We start from the raw sequence: 20,034 nt of genomic DNA, 5'->3' as shown, positions 1-20,034 counted from the left end.
TCAATTTGCATCATAAATTGCCAACATTTCTCAATTTGCACCCTCAGTTTTAAATTTGACCATTAAAAAATATAGGTAGTTTAGGACAGGTTTGGGGCATAGAATGAGACATAAAATTATTATTTCATCTCATCTTATATCAACATTACAATTTTTTTAAATTTCCACACAAAATATAATAAACAATTCAACTTTTTTAAATTTCAATTCAACATTTTCAAATCTCAAAACAGTAATAATATTAAAAAATAATTTTGTTAACTTTCATCTAAAAAAAAAATGCTCATCTCACAACCTAGCCCTAGGTTGCAAGTTGAAGTGTATTTTTTCCATTTTTTCATACCATCGTCACCAATTTTGGTAATCATCACCAATTTTGATAATAAGGAGAACATGAAACTTTCAAATTGTGAAATCTAGTGAATGTTTAGGGGTTGTTTCGACAATACTATTACTCTCACTTTTCATAATATGGATATATCAATTATTTTCATTAAATAACTATTATTATCCATTTTAACCTTTTTCTTTCTTGGCCCTGAAGTATCTGAGGAAGCTTAATCTTAAAAGGAGTAAGTTGTAGACAGAAATCGTTTTCTAAAACTAATATTATGATGATGAGGTATCTATATATTGTTAGGCCAAAAATTTAAGTTTGGTGAAGTCACTAAAAACTAACCCAAATTCATTTACTTTATAAATCACAATTCATGGGCCATTTTAACTACTAAGATTAATTATAAGAACCATTAAGAAGGCTTTAGCCTCATGTGAACAAACCTTAATATGGAATCTTATTCATGATTTGGCCTTAAAATAAAGTAAATGAATCTTGGGTCCATCCCTACCATCATCTATTCCAAAGTTTAGTCAGCTCTTTTAGCTTAAGAGCTTCCATGATATACATGCATATATGTATAGAGAGAGAGGGGGGGTATTATTGACAAATTACAATTACTATTTGTTAGCAATAGAAAATATACATGATGTCAATATGTTTTTTTCTCTAAGCAAGTAGACATATCATTAAGATACGAAAAATGAGATATATGAGGAGGAGGAGGTGGGGTTTCCCAACAAATACCCCATTACAATAACTACAATGATAAAGTGATATTAAAAAAAAAAAAGATTTTGGTACAAAAATCTTAGTCTCCACCCATACCCTACAAAGAGGGCATCATCTTAAATGATAATTTTTTACAATTTGTGCAATTGTATAAATTGTGATTCCACGGTTGGAGGTGGTGGATGTTGAAAGTGCGCTGCAGTTTGTTATCCTGATATGTTTCTTGAAGAGACCCATATTCAATTTGTCAAGATTATCGATTAGGGAAAGCGGAAACAAGGTAGGAAGACAGGCGTTGAATGGCCTGAACTACAACTGATTGAGTTTCTAGGGCGGCGCATGGTCTCAATTGTGGAATGGGGTAGGTCAGATTTTGAAGATCTTGAGGTGATGAATCTACTAGTACGGCGCGTGTAGCCGTTGGACGCATTTTACAATAGCGGAGCTTGACGCCTGCATGAGGAATAAACCACGCGTGAGAATCACGAGTTGAGATTTTCGTCGTAGTTCAACTTTGTCCCAATAGATCAACGGCTAAGGGTTGTGTGGTGGGGCGTGTGTAAGTTGTTGGTCATTGGAGTGCGGTAGATCTAACCAAAACAGGGTCGGTGGAAAGGAGGGATTAAAAACATCAACAGAGAAACTTATACACAGAAAGGTACTAAAAAAGGAACGGAGAGGAGGATACCTTTCTGGTGAAAACACTAATCAGAAAATTTTCTAGAAAGAAGTGGGAGTTTTTCTTTCTAGAAAGATAGAAGCGAGGAATTATTGAGAATTATCCTTTTATCAGGATTTGGATTATCTAGAATTATTGATAGTTTAAAGTTAAACAAATATGCACATAAAATGGACAATGGACATCACATCATTTATAATTATCCAAGTAAATTTCTCAAGCAACATTAAATGCCCAACAAATGTTCCAAAGCATACTTCATGTATTTATCTATCTCCCACTCTAGGCCTAGAGTCAAAAACTTTGAGAGATCTCTATCACTTTTATTATCCTCTAATATGACATTAAATAATAGATAGATAAGTAGAAAATAATTGGCATATATGTAAAAAGTGTGTTTCTCTCTCTCTCTTTAATGTGCACCCTCAATCAAATCTAATAATTATGATTTCATCCATTTTCAATCCATCTTAATAGTCAAAATTGGATTAGGGTTCTAATTGTTAGGATTTGATAGTTGAAAGGTGTAATATGTCAATTTTGTTTGTGGTGTAGAATGCAAAGCATCTATTAGTTGAAGGTAAAGTTTTTTTGTTCCCAAAAATTAATGTAATTAGCAGTATATATATGAAAGGTAATGAATCTAATTTGGAATCCATAAAACCCAAGTCAAGACCAAACTCGCAATACCCATTTTAGTCCATTATGAGCTTTTTATGAAAGCTTGCATTTATATCAAGGAAATTGTGGATAAACAAAACTTGGAGGTTGGATCATATAGATTTCTTCATCTAACCAACATATATTGCTAAAGAAAGAATTGTTCAGATAACAATGATTTTGTTTATCTATACTCTTTATAAAAAAATCTCATTCGCAACCCACCATGCTCATGTTAGGATGAGAAGATTCTCTTCGATGTTCTAGGGGCTTTGTTGTAGTCACCTTGCAACACTTCCTTGAATTGGGCTGTTAAGTATATTTTTCGGCGAGTGAAAGAAAAATAGAAGCCATTTGCAACTAGGTCATTTGTTTGTCGATGAGTTTATTTAGTTATCAAAGTATCAATAGGGTAAAGAGGGAGGAATGGTCGATTTAATATGGTGGCGATGGATGTGCTTTGGGGGGAAGGGGGAAGAAGGGGGTTTTGATTGTCTTGGGTTTTGTTTAGAGGTAAAATAGGGATGATCAAGATTGTGTTGGGGTGGCAAAAGGAAGAGGAGAGTTTGTGAGACTATATCTTCATAATAATTAGTCCTTACTACCAATTGTTACATGCCCACAAAGAGAAGCAATCTTTGTTTTTCTCATCATGTACCTTGGAACAATATTGATTTTGGAATCTATTTTTTTATTCATGTTGATGTAATGTTCAATATCAAATATGATAGTAAAAATGCAGTAGATGTTATATAAAAAAAGCATGTTCTTTTAATACTAGATATAATCTTAGAGCATTTAAGTTTTGCGTACTTCTTTTAAAAAAAAAATGGGCTTACTATGAAAAAGTTGGATTTTTTGTATGTGTTTTAAGCTTTTCCTTAATTTTTTTTAAAAGAAGTGTGCATGACTTCTACATTCTAGAACTATATAAATTATTTTCCTATCCCACAACTCTTTCGTAAAACTCAAAATCAATCTCGAGATGATAACAAATAAATAGGAGTGGATTTGGTTTGGTACAGTATCAGTTTTTAGGGGTGAGAGTCGGCCGGTCCGGACGGGCCATTTTTGAACCGGACTAGACTGGACCAAATTGGGTCCGGTCCGGTTCGGTTCTCATTTGGGAGGATCGAATGAGTTCGGTCCAGTCCCAGTCCGGGGGTTTCCCACCCCGGACCGGACTGAATGAAATATAAATTAAAAAAATATAATTTATATAAATAATTTTATAAATTAATTATATAATCTAATATGGTATTAAAAAAATAATACTAATAGTCTAATATTATAATATACTATAGTTATACTTATACTAATATAGACTATATAGTTATATTAAATACTATATGTAATACTAATACTAATATAGTTACAGCTAAATAAGTAATACTAATACTAATATAGTTATAGCTAAATCACTATAAGCATAACTATATATATTTATTATGAATGTATTATTATATTCTTTAATGTATAACTATAATATAAAATACTACTATATATTAATATACTAACATATTATAAGAATTATAGTATAAATTATAATATACTAAATCACTATAATAGTATAACTAATGCTAATATATAGCTATACTATTTGTCTACTATTAATACTATTATATAGTTATACTTTTCCCTATAATTAGTATTAATATATAGCTATATAGTATACTTATACAGTTGTACTAATACTATTAGTCTATTATATAGTCTAAGACTCTTAAGTCTAATATAGGTTATATGGTTATAACTAATACTAATATTATTAATACTAATAATGTAGAAAATAGTTATACTAACTGATTGATTTAACATAACTAATATTACTAATATAATATAGCTATACTAAATTACTAATAATCTAATACAAATACTATTATATATATAGTTATACTAATCGTAAATTTGTAGTAACTAAATCATTATAAGTATATAACTATATATATTTATTATTAATGTATTATTATACTGTTTAATGTATAACTATTAACTATAATATGTAGTAATAGTATATATTAATATATTAACATATTATAAGAGTTATGGTATAAATTATAATATATCATATATGTATAATTTATGAATTTATGTATTAGTATAGTTAACTTAATATTAATATGTTAGTATTAAATCACTATAACTATATAGAGTATTAGTAATATAGTACTTAATATAATTACATAACGTATTAGTAATAAGAGTATTACTATTATTTAATATAATATTACATAGAGTACTAATCAATGTGTGGTGTTTGAAGAGATATAGTAATACTAGTATATCACATAGTAATACTATTATTACATATAGTTATTAGTTATAGTATTAGTACTAGTGTATTATTAGTTATAGTAAATAAGTTAATAACTATTACTAATTTTTTATATACTAATAGACTAATAGTATTAACATATTACTAATATATATATATATATATATTAATATATATAATAGTATACTATATATATATATATTAAATATTTCACAATATAATTACATAAATATTAAACAAAATGTCATAGAAAAAAAAAGTCAACCATGGATTGAATAGACCGACGGGACCGGACCAGACTGAATGGGATCGGACTGTCTTGAATAGGTCCACGGTGGGAAAACCTTGGACCAAATAAGTCCGATCCGGTCCACAAAACCTCCCCGGACTGAACCGAACTCACCCCTACCAGTTTTCAAATTTTGAAAATCGATTTAAACTAAACTAGACCGGTATATATATATTTTTAATTCTTTATATTATATATAATTTTTTTATATTATATTATATGATAAATTGCTAATTAATCAAATATGAAATTCTAATCTTATTATTCAAGTCTATTAATCTTATAAGACAAATTTAATATAACATTTGATGAAGGTTGTGCACTACTTATACTAGTATAACTAGACATTAATTATAATATTTTAATCTTATTCTTCAAGTTTATTAATCTTATTAATAAGTTAGACATTACTTATACTATACTAGTATAATTGAACATAAATATATTATTAATTGTTAATAATATATACTAAATTCTAAGAATTAAGTTTAGTATTGAAAAAATTATAATACTAAACTTATATAGTGCCAAACATATAAACAGAAAATTGGACCGAGTTGGACTGAAATTGGAAAAATTGAAAGTATCAATTTCGGTGATGAATCGATTCATATCATTTCTTAAATTTTAAAACTAGTGTATACCGGTTCAGTTTCAAAATTTGTCTAAAACTGGATTGAACTAGACCAATTACATCCCTAAGGATAACAAAAAAACTCTCTCACTCCTCAATTTTCATAAAAAATAATGATAATTATCAACAATTAAAAGAATAACTTAGGGGTATAATCTGTCTGGTTTTCGACAAATTTTGGAACCGAGTCGGTATACACCTGTTTGAAAATTTAAGAATCGCTACAGACCAATTCATTATCAAAATCGAAACTTTCAATTTTTTAGTTTCAATTCGATCTGGTCTAATTTTTCCGATTTACCATTTATAAGTGTGGCACTATATAAGTTTAGTATCATAATTTTTTCAACACTAAATTTAATTGTTAGAATTTAGTATTTATTATTAATAATTACAATTCATTAGTATCTAATTATACTAGTATAGTATAAGTAGTGTGTAGCTTATTAGTGAGATTAACTTATTTGTTATAAGATAAATATACATGAATAATAAGATTAAGATTTCATGGTGTATTAATTAACAATTTAGCATATATTATATATAATATAATCTAAAAAAATTATATAAAAAATATTTTATATATAATATAAAAAATTAAATATATATATATACTAGTCTGGTTTAGTTCAAACTGATTTTTAATATATGAAAATTGATACCGAACTAGTTTACCACCAGTTTCAGTTATTAAGAATCGATACCGAAGCAGACTGGTTACGAACCGGTTGATTCAATCAATTTTTTGGATTGTTTTCTTACACCTTTAAGAATATCCACGAATTGCCATATGTAGACTTATTAAAATCCCAAACAATATAAAATGATAGTTTTATGAAGCCATACTATAAAACTTCAAATGACACTCTAATAAGACAACAATAATGGATGTTTGGATGCTATATATACAAGGAAAAATGCTACAAAGCACGCCAGTCACTTATGCAAGAAATGCACACCCTCCATCTCAGCAATATAAAAAGTTGATTTTACCCTCATATAAAACAAGCCCTTTTCACTTTCAGATGTTAGCAGACGAAATCATCCCTTTCACTTGCAGATCCCACCCACGAAAGACTTCTTTTGAAGAAGAAAGAAAACATGAGGAATATTTTCTTTCAAATTTCTGGTATTTTCTTTCGATTTTTAGATTTTCTTTTAGATTTATTTTATTTTCTTTTGAAGAGGAAAGAAAACAAGAACAAGAGTCACTTTCAAATGTCTATGGGTAGGTTATGAAATTCTTTCGATTTATCGCATTTTCTGAACATTGACAAGAGCCACTTGCAAATCACTTTTTTATTTTTTTTTATTTATATATATATATATATATTGAGAGATTTGGGGAGGGTGATTGAACCCAAGACCTCTCTTATGGAGGTTGAGTCTCATGCTAACTAAACCACAAGCTCTTGACACTTGTAGATCACTTACATACGTATTTTACCTAAAAAAATACGTTTATAAATTCCTTCACTTACACTCATACTACAAAGACCGAAGAGAAAGAGAGGTGATTACCTTCTCTTCAAGAGAATCTATTGGATGAGTGAAATTCTGCGAGAGGATAGACAGATTGTTGTTGAACTTGGGCGGGAGGATGAAAGAGCGATATCGAGGGAGAAAAGCAAAAAGTCATAACAAGTAAATAGTGAGAAGAAGCTTCAATTTTTACATTTTGTGGTTTTGTTTTGTTTTTTTAATGTTGTTTTTATTGTACTTATCCACCTTGGCACACTTCGTGTGTTTCATGCACTACAGGGGGCTTTCTTGTAGCAGCAATCATATAGAAGTCCTAACAAAACAAGGTTGCGTGATGAGGAATATGACGTCAAATAAAATAGTATTCCTTAATGTATAAATTAAAATCAAACCTAAGAATGCAAGCATGTTTTAGTAACACATTTTATAATAATATTTAAAAAATAATGTTACATACAGTTATAGAGTGTACAAGTATCGTATAATTATTTTAAAAAATACTAGAGGTTACTATTAAAAAATTAATTTATTTTCGTGTGAGTTTCGTATTTATTTATTTATTTTTTTCAAAATAATTACATCTTACATATTACAAATACAACTATCATTTCATATATTTAAATGCTTTGCATATTTTACCATTAGGGGTGTAACCGGTCCAGTTCGGTCCGGTTTTGTACAAAATCTAGGACTGAACCGGTAGGCACCGGTTTTGCATTTTTCAAAACCGATTACGCACCGATTTTCCTCCTAAACCGGTATTCCAGTTTTACCGGTTTCCGGTCCGGTTTGGATAAAATACAAATTTTTTATAAAAATTCTGTTTAAAAGAAAAAACTGATTTAAAAAATTCTGTTTACCATTTACAAAAATCTGCTTTGCAAAAAAAAAATCTGTTATGTAAAAAAATTCTGCTATCAAAAATCTGGTTTATAAAAAAAAAATCTGTTATGTAAAAAATTCTGATATAAAAAATCTGCTTTATAAAAAAAAATCTGTTATATAAACAAAATTCGCTATATAAAAAACTGTTATAAACCAAAAACAAAAATAAAAAATTTAGTGTAAAAAAAAAAATCTGCTATAATCCTATATTAGACGATTAGTATTAGTATATATATATTAGTATTAATTATAACTATATAATATATTAGATAATATAATAGTATTAATATTAGACTATTAGTATAGCTATATGTTAGTGTTAGTTTTGATGATTTAGTATAACTATATTAGTATGAGTATTAACTATAATCTATATTAGAATATTAGTATTAGTATATATGTAATTATTTTTTATGTGATTAAAAGTTATATATAATATAAAATATATTATATATAATATTAATATATAAATAGTACCGGTCCGGTCCGGTCCAGTCCAAAACTAACCGAAATTGAAATCGGACCAGTTCCGACCGGTTTTTCATTTATGAAAACCGGTTCCGGACCGAACCGTTTCAAAACCGGTCTGGTCTAGTTTGGTCCAGGCCGATTTTCCAATTTTTTTTTACACCCCTATTTACCATGCTCGTGAACCTTTGAGGAGTCCATCACAATTCTTCCTACCGTCTACATCAATTTTTCACGTAGAAATTTTAAGAATATCTTGGGATCCCAATTTGACTTTGATTCTATCTTTTGTGGCCTACATCACGTGATATCATTGGTTGATATCATTCAACGAAAGAGGGCACCTATTTGATATTGACCTACCTCTAATAATAATAAAAACGAAAAGACAATAACATAATGTATAGAAAAATTAATTCTGCTTACCACGTTTTTGTTTATGATGTGGAGACATTCTATTACTTTTTTATGTTTCCTTTAAAAAAATAAATGATGAGCTAAGAGTGATGAAAAATATCATATTTTATATAATCAGATAAAAGTATGTAAGGGTAAAAAAAAAGTCCAATGAACTGGTAAACCGAACCTGTTCGGTCCGATTCTAAATCGGTTCAATCCGATACCCGTTCCCCTTTTTTCAAAATCGATTGAAATCGATACGATTCTGGTTTTTTTTTTTCTAACACCAGACCGAACCAGTTCATATATATATATTAACTTTTTATATTATATAAAATATTTTTCATAAAATTTTTATATCTAATATACATAATTATATATAAAATAATCTTGTATTATATGCTAAATACTAATTAAAATAACATTAAGTCTGAAAATCCTATATAAATAATTATATATTATCATTATAGTTTATAGCATTAGTAGTTGTACTATTATAATATCACTATATATTATAATATACTACAACATATTATTATATATTATAATATATTATATATACTATATATATGACATATCAAAAAAACTTTTACCGAACCGATAAAACGGAAATAACGGTTTAGAGGTGTAACTGGTATGGCTTCATAGAGAAGAGAGGAGAGAAAAAGAGTCAGGAAAATGATGTGGATGACTTATATCTAATTCCATTCTAATTTTCCTGAGATGATGAAGTGTCGTTAGGCCATTGGAGGGTCTAAGCCCCATCTGTACACCAAATCCGGTTTCTAGTCACTCCCAAATAATATTCATACATCAATATTAACTATTTAAATCTAATTGTAGAGAATTTTGATAATTATATCAATTGTGAACAATAATACCAACTTCAAATTTACTCTCATTTCGTTTATTACTTTTCCAAAATTCCAATATAAAGTGCCACGTCAGTAAAAATGATTAATATGATATGATACCTATGTCTCTATAAAAAGAAAATAGCAATAATTTTAAAAAAATGTAAAGAAACTTCAAACTAGAAAACTGAAGGCAACCTAAATATACCAAATAAATAAATAAATAAAAGGAACCTACAAATTTCAAATTTTAAGAGTCGGAATCTAAATATACAAAAGTAAAAAAAAAAAAAAAAAATTAAAAGAAAGAAAGAAAAAATTAATATAAATATTAAGATTTAAACTAAAATAAAAGGGAAATAGAAAGGAAAACCTTAAAATGGAATAATATTAAAAATGTAAAAAATAGAAAATCCAAAAAAAAAAAAAAAAGAACATCATTAAAACTAAAAAAATTCACTTTTAGAAAACTTTTATCTCATTTCATTTTAATCATTATAATTTTTTCAAATTTTCGTATAAAATAAAATAAACAATTCAACTTTTTCAAATCCCAATACAAAAATAAATAAATAATTCAACATTTTCAAATTCCAATACAAAAATAAAATAAACAATTCAACTTTTTAAAATCTCAATACAAAAATAATATTAAAAAAATTTATTCTAATAATATTTTATTCAACTTCCAATTTGAATTTCAACTTATCTCATCTCATCTCATTTCATCTCTAAAAATAAACTAGGATTCTCAACTTAACTGAAAAAATTATGATAATTTCATTTTTCACTCCACCTTTTCAAATTGTACCTCATATGTATTCATATGTATTTCCATTTGTCAATGAAAAACTCGTTATATATAATGAGTAATGCTAGATACAGTTTTAAAATGTGCAAGTCTCATATACTCCACATACATATGAGTATGTATCTCATATGTATTTCCATTTGTCAATTGAAAACTCGCTATATGTAATGAGTAATGCTAGATACAGTTTTAAAATATGCAAGTCTTATATACTCATTTTTTAAAAAAGTGAAGTCTATCATTAAAAAAATTATTATTTTTTATATAAATTCCATATTTCACACTTTTTTCAATGGAAGTGTAAGAGGTTTGCATACTCTAAAAATGCAAATATTATTTTCCTTTTCCTTGATTCTCTTATATTTTCACTTCATATCTTAGTTTCTCAACATATACCCAAGAATCTATTAAAAATATTCTCATAATATAATCCTATTTTTTCATCTTTTGATTTTATTTATAGCTTTTGTGTGACGCCCCCAAATCCCGCGTACGAACACGTGGAAATCGAGACGTCGGAATGATGACAACACGGGTTACCACCCTGTCGCCAAGTGCCAAATGTGTGTACATGCAACAAGTATAAAATATACTGTGGCCGTGGGTTATAAAATAACCACTTTCGAACGGGGATAAACCAAGACTTGAAATTGATAGGGAATGGTTTAGAGATGTTTATGAAGTTAATGGAAGTAAGTTTTGGCCGTAGGTGGCGGTGGAAATGGCGGTGGAAGCGGAAAAAAGGTAAATCAGAGTTGAGCTCGTGGGAGCTGCTCCGGCAACGGATCGGGACCGGAAAATGGTGGGTTAGGATGGCAAGAGGTAGGTAATGAAGTAGTGAAAAGATGGTGGCCGAAGGTAGAGCGACGATGGCGAAAATGGCCAAAAACTGTGTGGCTTAGATGGGCTCTCTGTAGCAAACGGCGGCTAGGATGGATGTGAGATTTGGTGAGGAGGTGCGCCGGCCGGAGGGGGAAGTTTCTGGGTGGGTGGTGTCGGCCACGTTACCGGTGAGAGGCGGTGTTGGGCGGCACAAGCTGGACGGTGTTAGTGAGGAGAGAGAGAGGATGCAACGCACTGGGGAGAAGAGGAAAAAGAAGAAGAAAGAAAAGAAAGAAAGAAGAAAAGAAAGAAAAGAAAAAGGGAAAAAGAAAAAGAGAAAAGAAAAGATGGAGAAAAGAAATGAGATCCAATCTTCACCTCCAGAGTCCAAAAACTGATCCGATGAAAATAAATATAAAAACTATAAAACGATTAAAATAAATTAAACACCACATCAAACTAAAATAAATCCAATTAACATATAATAATTTAAAATAAAATAACTAATATATTAATTAAATTAAAATACTTCTTCAATGAAAATACACGTAAAAACGGGGTATCGCATTTTGTTTGGCTTATGTATTTTTATTTTGTGTGTATATGATAAAATTATATCATATTGTATATGGAGAGATATTGCAAGATCAAAATTATAAACTTATTAATAGTTAGAGAAAATATTTGAAATAAATAAAATCATATTAAAAAATATTTAAATGATATAGAAAAAATATAAACAAGACGATATATGATATATTGTAAAAGTTAGTTTAAAAATAGAAAAAGTGAGTTTGGTGATGTATTTTAGAGAACGGGATAAAATAAACTGTTTGGAGTGCTATAAATACATCATTAAAACTCTTTTTTTTTTTTTTTTCTATTTTACTGACTAAAATTTACAATATACTATATAACAGTTCATCTATTTTTTCTCTATATCATTTAAGAATAAAAGAAAAAAAATACCATGTTAAATTTACCAAAAATACCATACCTTGCTTAAATTTATTTACCAAAAAATAAAGATAAAAGAGAAAAAAATTTGCATGTAATATCAAATTGAATATTTTATGTCGATAATTTGAAGTGAATTTGAAAAGAAAAGGGAAGAAAAGATAATATTTTTTGAGATGGAAAAAAAATTTATAAAAAAAAAAGAAGAAAAATATAATTTAATTAGGAATTTTTATTTTTATTGTTTTTTTAAATAAAGGGATAGGGGTATTTAATTAGGAAGTTTGTTGCGTGCAAATTGCCATCAAGTCGGTTTCATTTCCCCACAGCGTATAAAGTCGGTTTTGCCGACACTACCATCGAAACACCCTCCCACTCCCCACCCCCCAATTATTACTACTTTTTTAAAAAAAAAAAAAAAAAAATTAATTTATTATTATAATTATTATTATTTTCACTTTTCTACCTCTTTTCTTTCTCCTCCCCGCGATATAACATCATTCACTCTCAAAAGATAGACACAAGGCTTCTTCCTTCGTTGCCTTCCCCAACTCGCTACAGCAAAAGTTGCCTGATTTCTTCGCCCGTTCTCGTCACTCACTGCCCACTCTTCTGCCCCCGTCCCTCCTCCTCCTTCTCTCTTTCGCTTTGACGGAGACGCTTCTCAGTTTATCACGTATTGGTTCTACTCTCTCTCTCTCTCTCTCTCATCTTCTGTTTTAGCTTTTTCTTTAGGGTTTTCCGGATTTTTCTTTTGTTTTTGAGTGCTTTTCGAAGCAAGCATATATGATTAGTTATTTTCCCCAAATTGATTTCTCAACCCGCGACGACTTGGTTTCTTCATTTTTGTATTTCGAGGCGTTGGGGAGTTCCTTTCTTCAATTATATTTTCGTACTATCTATTTACACACAAAGGCTTCGTTTTTACTCAATCTTCCATCATCTTGTTTTATTTTTTAGCTTTAATTGTAATTTTGAGGCATATATCCATTCCCTAACCACCCCCCTCCCCTTCCGTTCTGAAAACAACCTCAATTTGTCATGTATGACGAGGAGGAGGAGTTTTTTTTTTTTTTTGGTGGGGCGGGGGGTGTTTCTTGATATATATTGTGAAATTTCTTGAGTAGTTATTTACAATTGCTTCACATATATCTTGGTCTCTGTTTTTTTCTGATAGCAATTATTTATGCATTCTATGTTTCTCGTTTTAAAAATCCTTCGATTTCTTCAAATTCGAATGTTGTACGCAATGGCCCTAGCAAGAAATTTATCATTAGTTTTTCTTTATTACTATCTCGTTCCCAATTTCATTTTTACCTTCTGGGTATCTGTTTATATGTTTGTTTGTCTATTCTTTACTTATCAAAAAAATGTTTGTTTGTCTATTCGTTTATGTATTTTTAATTTCTGCTTGTATAGGGATAATCTAGTGGTTGGGGTTGTTTCTCATTTTCAATAGGGTTCCTGATTATTTTTTCCGATTGATTCTTTTGATTTTCCTTTTCGTTATGGTTAATTTTCAGAGTTTTGTACGTGAATGCAGAAAGAGCATGTCCTACCAGGCAGTGGACGGAGCCGATTACATGGTGGATGAGCAGGAAATGGAAGATTTCGGTCATGAATTCGAGGAAGAAGTCTATGGTGGAGATGGTGGAGAGTTGGGTCTTGACGAGTATGACATGGTGCTCCCCCTTTTAGCTCTGAATATGTATAAATGCCTATTTTGTTTTGGTTTGGATACCATAGACAATTTTTGAGTTATCTACTCTCTTCCATAATTTGCAGGTGACCAGAGGGACAGATACCTCGGCTGCCCAAGCCAGGAAGGGAAAAGATATTCAAGGTATACCATGGGATACACTTAATATAACGAGGGATAACTATAGGGTGACGAGGCTGGAACAGTACAGGAATTATGAGAATGTTCCATTATCTGGGGAATCAATAGACAAGGTATGTTACCTGTCCTAAAGTTCGGTCTCTCTCTGATTCTCTGTTTCTGTCTCTCTGTTTGTATGCCTTTCTTTAAGGGGTCATGGGTATTTGGAGTTGTTACGAAATATAATGATGATTGTATTCCATGTGTTAGGAGTGCAAACCAATGGAGAAGGGTGGTCACTACTATGAGTTTTTTCACAACACGAGATCAGTTAAGCCAACAATCCTTCATTTCCAGGTTTGTGGACTTTTCAAGGCTCCTATTGCGATTTTCTCATTTGTTTGCTTTTGGTTTGAGCTTCTTTCTTTCTTTCTTTCTTTTTTTAAAATTTTTTTAATTAATTTGTTAATTAGGATTTTTGTGTCATTAGTATTATATATTCCTCCTTGTCTTAAATGGTTGTATACACCAAATAAAGCACCCACATATATATGAATTTTTTTACTGCTCAGAATTGCCCTTTAAAGCTGGTATTTTCTTTCCTGGTGAATTGTAAGATCTTTTTCCTGTATTTAATATTGCAACCCTCTTCCATGGTCACTGCTGTCATATCTGAGTTTCATTCTCTTTGTCATGCAATTTTATGGTCCAATTGACACTTTTTTGCAATTGGGATGCAGCTAAGAAACCTTATTTGGGCTACTTCGAAACATGATGTCTATCTACTGTCAAACTATTCAGTAATGCACTGGTCATCATTAACCGGAAATTTGTCTGAGATCCTCAATTTCTCAGGACACATAGCACCTGCTGAGGTATTATTTTGGTTATTTTAATCCTATAGGTGTTAACAATTTTATCCTATCAAAAGCATTTTTACAAAATTGTATTGCTTTACATAAGTACTTGTGGATATATCTTTTGTTCTCCTCATGTTGTTTGTTATTCCGCTACTATATGCTCATAGTTTTTTTTAAATCTTATTTGTATATATATTTATATTTCATTCTAAGTTATGTTATTTTGTCGTGTAGAAACACCCAGGAAGTTTATTGGAAGGTTTTATGCAGACACAAATCAGCACACTGGCGGTCAAGGAGAATTTCCTGGTTGCAGGTGGCTTCCAAGGAGAGCTTACTTGCAAGGTAAGTTATATGTTGGCTGCATTTCATGTATAGAGTGGTTATTGGTAGACTTATTGGCTACAATTGGAAATAAATATTCGTATATATGTCTTGAAAATAGAAATGAATTCATTTGACTTTCCCATCATTTGTGCAATTTCACCCTTAATCTATGTGGATGGATATCAAATTATTCAGCTCTCTCTTTTTCTTGAAAAAAAAATTCTATATAAGAAAGAAGAAAGGGAGAGGAAGAGAATCCTTCACCAAATGAAGCAACTAGTGGTATAACTTTTTCACTGCCAGTTTTTTCATAAGGAAAGTGGAAAATTGCGAATTTTTCATTTATGGAGGGACATACCAGCTTCTGCATTCAGTAATCTAGAATTCAGAGTGTGCCTGATTAGGGGAAAAGTTGCACTTCTAAAAAAGCACAATTCTGAGGAGGCCTTGTGCAAAATTTTCTTGACTTTGCTGTAAGGCCTGGTTCCTTGAGATGCCAAAGGAGAGTACCGTTTCCTCTTTGTTCTTTCTCAAAGGGCTTTGAGACATAATATGTTGCCAATCATTGTCCTCTGCAGAGAAAATTGCTTTGATGATAGTGTAATAGACTACAATTAACTCAAAAATAGTGGTTCTCCACTGTTTTGGCGTGGATTGCATAGAGTTTTGGTGTAGATATTGCGCGTATCTTCTTTTACAAACGTACTGTGAGTGGGTGTCAAGTGTTTGGGTTGGCAATGAGGGTGTGAACTATGTGTGTGATCTGAGTGAGAGTCAAGCAAGATCTGTTATTTTTGTCTGTTGAAGTTCTCCAAATTTGGTTTTGAACATGTTCAAACAACAGTGATTATTCTGCATGTTGTAGAATTGATAGATTCATAATTCATTCTCACTTCTGACTGGGAAGCCCAGTTCCATTATAATTTCAGAGGGGGCTTCTTCGTTACTATCAGACTGTTTTCCCTTGGTCCTTGTTTGTGATGATAAGGTGTGGAGTAAATGCTACTTTAAGTTTAAGAGGACATGACTGGTCGCTGATGACCAAGGGTTTTGTGGAGGCTTGAGGATTTGGGTGGAACCAAGCGATGGGGTGAAAATGAAAGTATTGCCTTGTCATTCTGGATATATATATATATATTTTTTAAATTAAGAATAAAATTTTATTGATCGAACAATAGGCATAGGCCAAATACACTGGAAGTATACACGGAAAGTGCCTAGCAACCAACAGGAACTAGATAAAGATACAAAGAAAATTATGAAAACTAGTCCCATTACAATTAGATAACAGAAGCCCAAGAAAATAGTGTCAAAGAAGAATCTCTTCAACTCGTCCAAGGAATGTCCCGATCTTCAAAACACCTACCCTTTTTCTACATCCAAAGACACCTCATGACATAATGAGGAATCATTTTACACACTGCAACAATATGAATGTTACCCCGAACACCACTCCAATGCCTGAAAAAAATTGAATTGTTTTTGGTATTTTGTTTGGGAGTGGTGTAAAGTTGTAATGATTAGATGAGATGTGATGGTTTGTGAAAACAAACCAGGCCTAATTCTCTGTGGCACTTAGAAATTCCCTTAATCCATTGATATCCAGTTTTTGTCTCCTTCAGTTCTTATGCTTTCAATTCTGCACTGTAATTTCTGAGTTAACCATCCGTGTTCTGCGATTGTAGTAGAAGTTCTTCCCAGTTGTCTACTTGCACTTAAAAGGTCTCCTAGAATTGTCCCCAATATACAAGTATCTGTCCTTTGTTTGTCTCGATCCGTCTCATCAAAATTATGTATGATAAAATTGATTAACAATCTGAAAATATTGCTAGCAGGTTAACAATACTGTACAAGGGTTAGGAGTAACAATGGTAAAATTATACCCTGAGAAATGCATCTTGTATTGGTTCAATAGGCAGTTAAATGGTCAGAAATAAGATCAACATACCCGTTCAGTTCTTTCTAGGTTCCTTTATTTCCTGTATACCCTTCATAACAAAATGACACCTTCAAATAACAATCTATATTGTTTTTAAATATAATCTCTGATTACTCATAAAAATAATTCCAATCTATGTAAATTCTAGCAAATCAATCGAAGGATAGAAAGTGTTTCCCATCACCTACTGTCCAACACTTACATCACTGTATCGGATTTCTGTTTCTAGAATACCTTTGTAAGCATTATAGTTCCTAAGCTACTTATCAAAAAAGCATTATAGTTCTCAAGCTTAAAAGGAAACAAACAAAATCTTCAGAAGATATATTTCTGAATGATTTGGATATATAATCAGATTCAGTTAATTTTTCCGTGGCTACTTCTATTACATGTACATTTTTGTGTGTGAAGATTTTATTTTTTCCATTGCTGCAGCGTTTGGATAAGCAAGGAGTTAGTTTCTGCACCCGGACCACATATGATGATAATGCCATCACAAACGCTATCGAAATATATGACAGCCTGAGGTATCAGAACATTTTTTTTTTTCAAATAGAACAGTTGAGCTGCTCTTATGTTTTTCGTGGAACACAATTTGATAGTGAAACTCTTCTGCAGCGGTGGAATCAATTTCATGGCATCCAATAATGATTGTGGTGTAAGAGAATATGACATGGAAAAATTTCAGCTTTTGAATCACTTCCGATTCCCCTGGCCAGTGAATGTGAGTCTCTTGAATACTTAGAAGAAATGAGTCTCTTAAGTATTTAGAATAAAATGGTTGATATTCTTGATTTAATTTCCCTGATAAATGCTAGCGATTATCATTACAATTCCGATTTCCCAATATTTGAAATGAGGATAATAATCTGGAAGGTTAATTGCAATGGTCACTAAGGTTATGAGGCTATAAATGGCTAAGGTTTTTATGTCAAATTGATCTCTTGACATCAAGTTTTGGACAAGGAACCCACATTTTTTTTCGACTTTTACATTTCTCAACTCATTGATTTGTATTGAACGTTGAAAAGTATTGAGGACATGGGTCAATTAAAAGGAAAAGGTAAAGACACCTAACAAAGCTTGTGAAGAGGGTATTGTCTGCTGGTGCTGTGTGATACTTTTTTTGATATGTTAAGTTATCTATGGCCAGTTTGAGACCTACACAACCGTTTTTTCTTCTTACTCTAGTCCATAGCTAGCATGATCCTATAATTATTTTCTTATGAATCATCTGGTTCACTCTAATGCAGCATACATCAATGAATCCAGACCGTAGGCTTATTACTGTTGTTGGAGATCACACCGATGGATTGCTTGTTGATTCACAGAGTGGAAAGGTAAAGAAGTTTTATGATGTTGTACCGTATTGTGTTTCCTCTTTCCATACCTAGGTATAGACATTTTTACCGAGGAGATTAGTGAAATGATTGTTTCAATTGTAGCAGTCCTAAAATTTTCTACATTTTTCTTTGTTGTCAAATAGCACATTACACTGTTTGTCAAAAGGAAGGGTTTTTATTCTTTTCAGGAAGACCATTGATGTAATCCAGTTTTAAATTGTTTTCTTTTATATTTTAGGGAACCATTTTCACCTTGTGCTAGGGTTGGCATATGGTCAAGTGTATTATAAATCACTATACTTGTTTGCTATCTTTTGTTTGCATCTTCTCTGCTATGTAAACATCATAGTTATTTTTATTTAAATTGGATTTAAAAGAAGCAAATTGCTGGTGCTTAAGAGTAAGAAATGAAAATTTTCACTGACAAGATGGGAATTGGTTTTTTAACATATTTCAGACTGTTGCTACGGTGGTTGGTCATCTAGATTACTCTTTTGCGTCTGCTTGGCACCCTGATGGACGCACCTTTGCCACTGGGAATCAGGATAAGACTTGCCGAGTTTGGGATATTAGAAAGCTATCATCTCCAGTTGCAATTCTCAAGGGTAACTTGGGTGCTGTCCGATCAATACGCTTTTCCTCGGATGGTCAGTTCATGGTGGTGGCTGAACCTGCAGATTTTGTTCATGTGTATAGCACAAAGTCAGATTACAAAAAGCGCCAAGAGATTGATTTCTTTGGAGAGATCTCAGGCGTATCGCTGAGTCCGGATGATGAATCTCTGTATATAGGAATCTGGGATCGGACATATGCAAGCTTGTTACAGTATAACAGAAGGCATACATATGGTTATCTTGATTCGCTCTTGTGAGTTAGTTGTGAAGGATTTGTGAAGAGAGTGGTTATCTACAATGGGACCGCAGAATTGTTGGAGGAGGATGAAAAGATACCGAAGATTTAACTCTTCGTTTGATGTTTAGGTCAGTTTTATATCTTCAAAATGGACAAGAGAATAATAAGTTATTTCTGGTTAGAACCTTAGTATGTGTATAGTGATACTTTGTTTATTTACAAGAAAGCAAATGATCATCTTCTTCTGATTCTCTCTCTCACTCTCTCTCTTTCGTGGAAGTAAGTATCAAATGAGCCTAAGTAATTCATTTGACAAAGCCAAATACCTCCTCTCCTAAATAACATCAAGGAACTGTTTTGAGGATATATTTATATAAAAGCGGATTATGAAGATGAAGAGAAGAAGGATATTAAAATCAGTGATATAAATTTGAGCTAGTAAACAAGTCATGATATGATTTGTTTACTCTCTATATAATAAAAAATATTATTAATTTAATAATTTTTTGAATTTTAATTTTTATCATATTTTATAGTTCTACTAATTAAAATATTAATAATAATTATATTCTAATCAAATTAATAATATTAAATATAAGTATTAATAATA

The 20,034-nt window shown here is 30.9% G+C and overlaps 1 protein-coding gene across 2 annotated transcripts; it reads left to right on the top strand.

The window, feature by feature from the left end:
* Positions 1-12,767: 12,767 nt before the first annotated feature.
* Positions 12,768-19,672, top strand: LOC122315087 (uncharacterized WD repeat-containing protein C2A9.03-like). 2 transcript variants are annotated; one of them, XM_043130850.1, is made up of 10 exons: positions 12,768-12,960; positions 13,808-13,966; positions 14,070-14,237; positions 14,374-14,460; positions 14,844-14,978; positions 15,198-15,308; positions 17,665-17,756; positions 17,848-17,953; positions 18,483-18,569; positions 19,030-19,672. In XM_043130850.1, exons 2-10 carry the CDS (start codon positions 13,835-13,837, stop codon positions 19,441-19,443), a joined length of 1,332 nt encoding a protein of 443 aa, XP_042986784.1. In that variant the 5' UTR covers positions 12,768-12,960; positions 13,808-13,834; the 3' UTR covers positions 19,444-19,672. The 2 variants fall into 2 exon arrangements, with proteins under 2 accessions (XP_042986784.1, XP_042986777.1); XM_043130843.1 differs by having other exon boundaries at positions 12,769-12,960; positions 13,828-13,966.
* Positions 19,673-20,034: the final 362 nt, after the last annotated feature.

Source organism: Carya illinoinensis, chromosome 1 (assembly GCF_018687715.1).
Source record: "Carya illinoinensis cultivar Pawnee chromosome 1, C.illinoinensisPawnee_v1, whole genome shotgun sequence".
Taxonomy (NCBI): Eukaryota; Viridiplantae; Streptophyta; class Magnoliopsida; order Fagales; family Juglandaceae; genus Carya; species Carya illinoinensis.
This window is presented reverse-complemented; position numbering and strand designations above follow the sequence as displayed.

Bases quoted from the DNA above. Each gene is read 5' to 3' on its own strand.
- LOC122315087 (XM_043130850.1), top strand. From the start codon at position 13,835: ATGTCCTACCAGGCAGTGGACGGAGCCGATTACATGGTGGATGAGCAG. The intron at 13,967-14,069 runs GTGCTCCCCCTT...CATAATTTGCAG, and splicing joins GTCTTGACGAGTATGACATG to GTGACCAGAGGGACAGATAC. The intron at 17,757-17,847 runs GTATCAGAACAT...ACTCTTCTGCAG, and splicing joins GAAATATATGACAGCCTGAG to CGGTGGAATCAATTTCATGG.